The 6213-nt window shown below is 32.7% G+C and overlaps 2 protein-coding genes across 2 annotated transcripts in view; one reads left to right on the top strand and one right to left on the bottom strand.

The window, feature by feature from the left end:
- LOAG_18786 (small heat shock protein) overlaps positions 1-202 on the top strand; it is a gene marked incomplete at both ends in the record, with an annotated part of 932 nt that extends 730 nt beyond the window's left edge. Inside the window, one exon of the mRNA XM_020451448.1 lies at positions 50-202. Coding sequence (XP_020304767.1) covers positions 50-202 — 153 coding nt within the window. The remainder of the gene's footprint in view (positions 1-49) is intronic.
- Positions 203-1676: 1474 nt separating this feature from the next.
- LOAG_11734 (hypothetical protein) lies at positions 1677-1898 on the bottom strand (the record flags this gene model as incomplete). Its single annotated transcript, XM_003147252.1, has 1 exon — positions 1677-1898. A coding segment is annotated over one exon (222 nt), but the record flags the coding sequence as incomplete, so codon positions are not given.
- Positions 1899-6213: the final 4315 nt, after the last annotated feature.

Below are 6213 nucleotides of genomic sequence, written 5' to 3' on the forward strand. Positions count from 1 at the left end.
CGTTCGAAAATATGTTATGCCAGAAGAAGTGCAACCTGACACCATCGAGTCACATTTGTCCGATAAAGGAGTGTTGACAATTTCTGCAAGCAAAACAATTGCCGGCTTACCTGCAGCACGCACCATACCTATTCAAGCATCCCCAAAAGGACCGGAAACAGGTGAAAAACCGACACCGGATGGCACAGAACAGTCAAAGTGAAAGTTTTGCCTATGTTCCATCTACATAGTACTCTTTATTTATTTATTTTTTCTGTGCATGTTACAAAGAGAAAATGTTTCATTAATTAAAATTGAAGGTGTATTCGCTCCCCCGTCTTTATGAACAACAATAACTCTTAGCATTCGCTGTAATCCTTATCGTTCCTTGTCATTTATAATTCTGCCAGTTCGTCTTGGGCGATAAATCCCTTATTTAGATCAACCTGAATTTTATACATCTTCAGTTTTTCAGTCTTGAATTTGTGAATAATGGGTAACATTTAATTCTCATGTAAGTTATTTTTACCGGATGCCTTCTTGAATTGTTCATTTTATTTTATTACAAGAGCAGTTAACCTTTTTTCCGAAATGCTTTGTATTTATCCGTTTTGTCGTTCTTTGCTGTGTTATCAATTGAATTAATAGTTATTTATTCTTATCAGTATTATTGATATCTTATTAAATAAGTAAAATATATTTCCGATATTTTTTATTTCTTTATCAGTGTGCTGCAATATTTGCATTATTATGGATTATTCGTGGAAATAATTAGAGTGACAGGTAAGTTAATTTTATATTGATGATATACTTTGGTCTATACCTTTCATACCTATGACTTTTTTTTTGGTCCAGCAAAATAATCTGTCCCGTTATATTTCCAAGCCGATATAATTTCTTCATTAAAATGATTGTCCATCAATGTCATCATCATTTGACTTAACGAAAGAATTGAAAAGGGCTCTACCAATACTTAGTGCAAACGCACTGATGGCTGGTAAAGCTAATACCGGATAAACAAGTCCGGTTGCAAAAGAGACAGCTGAGAATTTCTTTTGGCGGTACTGGTAAGCATGGTTCATCCTGTTTTTCTTTTTTCCTCAAAGATTGATCCTACATGCGTTCCCAAAAGGGAATAAAGGTTAAAGTGGACCAGGACCACTGATATCAGTCTTGTACAGGATAATAATGGATATGATGAGTCACAGAGATTTGATGGTAGTTCGTCTTGAATCCAACAACTCATAAGAAGTTCATGGAATTTGGCATGGGGTACTTAACTTCCAGGCTTTGGATGGCTTAAGAGTCTCTCTTACTATGTCCAATTTAGTTTCATCAGTGTCGTGTAATGTGCTGAGTTGTTGAACTTTGAACTATATAGTTGGCACTAAAGAGAGTCTGAAAGTGTTCAAACCATCAATTCAGGATGGAGGTTTTATCGAAAAAAGTATTTGACCATCTGCGCTAATGACCTGATGTATGGTCCATGCATTTAATTGAGCCTTTTCTGATAGGTTGGTTCACAAACTAGATTTGAGGATTATCTCACAGATCTCTTACCTGAAATACTTCGGCAACAAATGTGTTTTGGATGTGTCAAAGATTCTGTTGAAGCATGCAAGATGAAAGGCTGCTTACCTCACATGGGGAAGATAGCTAAGCAAGATGCTGATAAGTAGTTCTCATCTTTTCAATAATTACTGGATCTCTTGATTGCTTTCATCAAATGTCTGTCTATTTTTCTCGGAGGAGAACTCATCAGAGGGATGCAGGAGGCCATTTTTAAGTGCTTCAGGAAAGGGATCTATGGGATACTCCTCAGAAGATGTATCTGGAAGCTGTTCTTCATTGTAGCTTTTCCAAAGGATTTCGTTAACTTTGAGTCTTCTCCTTAGAATGTCACCCCTTTCAAGTTCAGGCTTAAAATGAAGGTTAAATTTGCATTGCACAAGGCAGCGGTCTCTTTGACATTCTGCATTAGACAGCAAGCACTGCAGTAGACGGAACATTTCTCTGACGCACTAAGACATAATCAATGAGGTGCCACTGCTTGGGTAAAGGAAGCATTCAGGTTGTTTTTAGTATGTTTTCCAGATATCAGAATTCTTTCCTACTCTGGCGTTGAAACCACCAAGGACTGTGTGATCTTATCATCTGCAGGAAGCTTTTAATTTGACAAATTTTAATTTGTCTTTTTCCATAGGGTCAGCTTGATTAGTTGGGACATACATACTGAAGAGAGAAGTATGTTGCATGTTTATGCAATGGGAAGCGTAGAGAGATAATGCGATCGGGATGACCTGTCAGCAGATTTTCAAGTTTGAAGGTGTTAATTACGAAGCTAGCTCCTGAAAAGTGATTTTCGGTTTCGCTGCTTGATTGCTCACGATGTTACCGAACAAGAGTGTCATCTCCAGGGTCAATCTCGAGCGACTAATATTTTAAATTGCCTGCCGTCACTATCTTATCACACTTAGCACTTATCTTGTCATCTCTAGCGTTTCGTCCCTTGTCTGTTGCTACAAGGCTTTGCAAATTGGTATATATCCTTCGAATCTACACAGTGGCTTTTTTAAATAAGGTTTAGCGTGCGCGAAATTGGCCTCACTTTTTACTGGTGAGATTCAGTGAGGTTCAACTTAGGTTTAATTAGAGTATCCTTCTCTGAGATGGATGACCATACAAGGCTAAACATCTCCATCTGCTCGGGTTTGGGATCAGAGTTGTCCTTCTCCTAGGATGACTGCCCGAAAATTAACGTGCAAATCCTACTGGCGAACACATTTTATCTGACCCTTTAGCTCAGACCTGTTTGGCATGACAGACCCTTTGGAGGCATATGCCACAATCAGTGCAGCTCACAATTTAACAAGGGAACGCAAGCTCCTCCCCATGACAGATGGTGACAGTGCTGAAGGCCTTTTAATGTATTTTTATGGTAAACAAATATTTAGAAACTGTTTCCAGTTATCATCCCTCAATGTAATGGTCAGTAATCAAGCAAGCTGAAGCATCGATCTTCTGTGATGAGTTCATCACCAATAAAAGTTCCGAGGTGACACTTCAGAGTGATAAACATAAAGTAACCATTGTCAGGTATATGCTTTGGGTGCCAAAACTTAACTTCAGTTGTGACAAAATCTGTTTGTTATAAATTTATAAGGTTTAAATGCCATATTTTGATTCCCCAAAATATGCGATATCGAATGATCCTAAAAATCGATTGATCCATTGATCCAATGACTTTTTCCCGCATCATCTCGTATCATAAGATCAAATGATAATTACTTATCCTCTTCCCTATTGTCATTATCATGAAGTACAAACAAACTTTGATTAATAAAATTCCTTAAACACTGATCTATTTATTCATTTAAAGTATGGGCAAATCTAATTTTTGATTTTTATCGATCTTTTTTTTTCCTGCAAAGTTTTTTTCTTTTTTTTTTTTTTTTTTTGGATAGCTAAGCAAGTTTTGGAAGAAAGAAAAAGAAAAGGAAAAGAAAGGAACTTTCGGGTAATTTAACCAATTCCGTAAAGTTTTTAACCATAATGTACGGGTAAATCAATATATATACATATGTATGTATATAGCATAACATGTGGGTATAATGGATTAATCGTCTTAGCGGGTGGTTTATGACTTTTTCAAAAAAGAAAAAACGAAACAAAGGAAAGGAAAGGAAGGAATTAATGGGATGAGTAATAGTAAAAATAAAAATAATACCACAATTTTCGGATTATTTCAAGTTTGTTTACGATAATTTTCCTTCCCTATTTTTTTTCCCACTTTAATTATTCATTTTTTACTAAATTTTTGAAGCTTACCTTTCGAAGTATTGGAATTAAAAAGAGTGTTTACGAAATTCTCATTATTAAAATAACGTTATTTTTGGTAAATATATAAGAAATTAATTAACGAATTTCAATGGTTATAGTTATGGGACAGTTTGATAAGACTGAAATTGGGGATTGAAAAACAGCTAAAACTAGTTAGACTTATCTTTCAAATTACTGAAATCCTGAAATTAGGTGGACCAAATGAGTGAGATAAATATATATTTGTACAATAACATTTCAATTATATAATCCAAATGATTAAAGTGAAGTTTTCATAGTTATCATAATCGATCCTTTCCTCGAAGATATATGCTAATAAGAATTGCTATAGATGGTATACTATATCCCTGTTACTGTATACTAAGCTGAAATTGTCTTATTATTGTTACAGTTGTGGTTTACACATTACAACGACGTTTGCGCCAGATGTCGGCTAATCCCATTCCTTAATTCTTACCTCTTCACTCTTATCTTTTTATAGTCTTTCCCGAATATCCATGTCTATCTTCATAAATTAATAGTTACTGCATTTCATCTCTCTTCAATATCAGAATCTTTTGTTCTATCCGGCAAATATTTCTTCATTGTTTATCATTTTTAATCCCTTCATCACATAGTTATATATATCTAATTATTATGTATATTAAGATTTCAAATATTAAATTAATTCTATTACTGATAACACGATATTATTGGTACTGATAATATGATATCATTGTTGTCTATTGCTTTGATTCTTTTATGTTGAATTGCTTACATTCAATAAATAAGTTTATTTTGCAATGAGAAGAAAGAAAAAAAAATTTTAATAATAGAAATAGAGGAAAAAAAATTGAAAATTCTTTACTTCATATTCATCTAATATATATATATAACTATTATGTATTAGATGACTATGGAATATCCCGGGAGAATTACCAGAAATTTTTAATATTTCCTTAAAATCAATGAGTATATCAACAACTCTCTTCAATGCAAAAAAAAAAATCACAGGAATTGAAGTCATTCAATTTTGTGGAAATTTGAATATGCTAAGTGAAAAGTTTATGGCGAGATAAGAATGTATCAAATGTCTCTCTATAAAGCATCATTTTTTTTATGAGATCAAAGAAGGGTAAAGTAATTGTAAGGTATTTCTCCCAATAAGTTGTAATTATAGAACGTTTGCAAATGTCCCATTAACCATTAATGGCCCCATTAACTTTGTCGATGAAACAAGAAAGATTAAGTTAAGTCTAAGATATGTAAAAGTGATTTGCGCTTTTACAAAAGAAAAAAAAAGTGTAAAATAGCTGATGAAAGATTCACTGCTAAAATTATCCATAAGGAAGGTTGTTCTACGAAGCGGCTAAAAAAAAAGGAAAAGGGAAAGGTAGGAATTAATAAGTTTTTTAATTACAGGTTTTCCTTGATCAGATGAGAGACATTATTACGGTCTTCAATTCTCATTTTATTTTTTCAACAAAATGTTAAAAAGAATTAAGTTTTTCTTATGCGAAATAATCATTAACAAAAGAAATTGCATTGATCCTTTCTTTCCTTCCCTTATCGATGTTATCATCAATGCGATCAATGAATTTAATCCGTAAAAAGTTTGTACATTAATTAAAATTGCAGTTGAAATTAGTAAACAGCCCGTTCTGATCCATCCATTTTATGCCATTCATACTTCGTCATTTAATTGTCAGCTGTTTCATTACTTTTTCTAAATAATTTGAATTTTAATTAATTAAATCATACGAATCGAAATACTATGTTTGGTATCAAAGAATGCAACAAAACGTTATAATGGTCAAATCAAATGAAACTATAGTGATCATTTAATCTTTCCACAATTTATTGGTTTCTTGTTTTATTTTTTAAAAAAAAATTCATTCAGTAAGAATTTTCAAATTCCATTTTTTGCTAATAAAAGTAATCGTGAAGAAGAAGAAATAAAATTCATTCCTCATTTTGCTCATTGAGTATAAAAGGATTACTAACTAGTTGCTCATTAGGAATTTAATTTAATTAAATTCGATAACTGAATTTAATTCAAAACTATCAATCTTACTGCGTAACACCTTTTAATGGAAAAAAATCGAGAATTAAAGATTTCGGTTGCTAATAATTCTAAAAATCGTTTCAGAAATTTGCATGTGCTTAAGGAATCAAATTTCAGATTTAATCCAATATTTAGGACGATCTATAGATTTACAAATATGATAAGAGAAGAAAAAAGAAAAAAAGATGATGACTGTCAACCTCCCATTATCACATTATTGGTTGATTCATTTTTGCCATCGACATACATCGTTCATTTGAATTGGGCTTTTTAATATTTGAATTTTTTAAAATGCCCCAAAAAAATCTTTACTAAACAATAGTTACCTACTGTTCAACATCTGCTCTGTT

The sequence above is a fragment of the Loa loa genome (genome assembly GCF_000183805.2).
Source record: "Loa loa unplaced genomic scaffold supercont3.526, whole genome shotgun sequence".
Classification (NCBI taxonomy): domain Eukaryota; kingdom Metazoa; phylum Nematoda; class Chromadorea; order Rhabditida; family Onchocercidae; genus Loa; species Loa loa.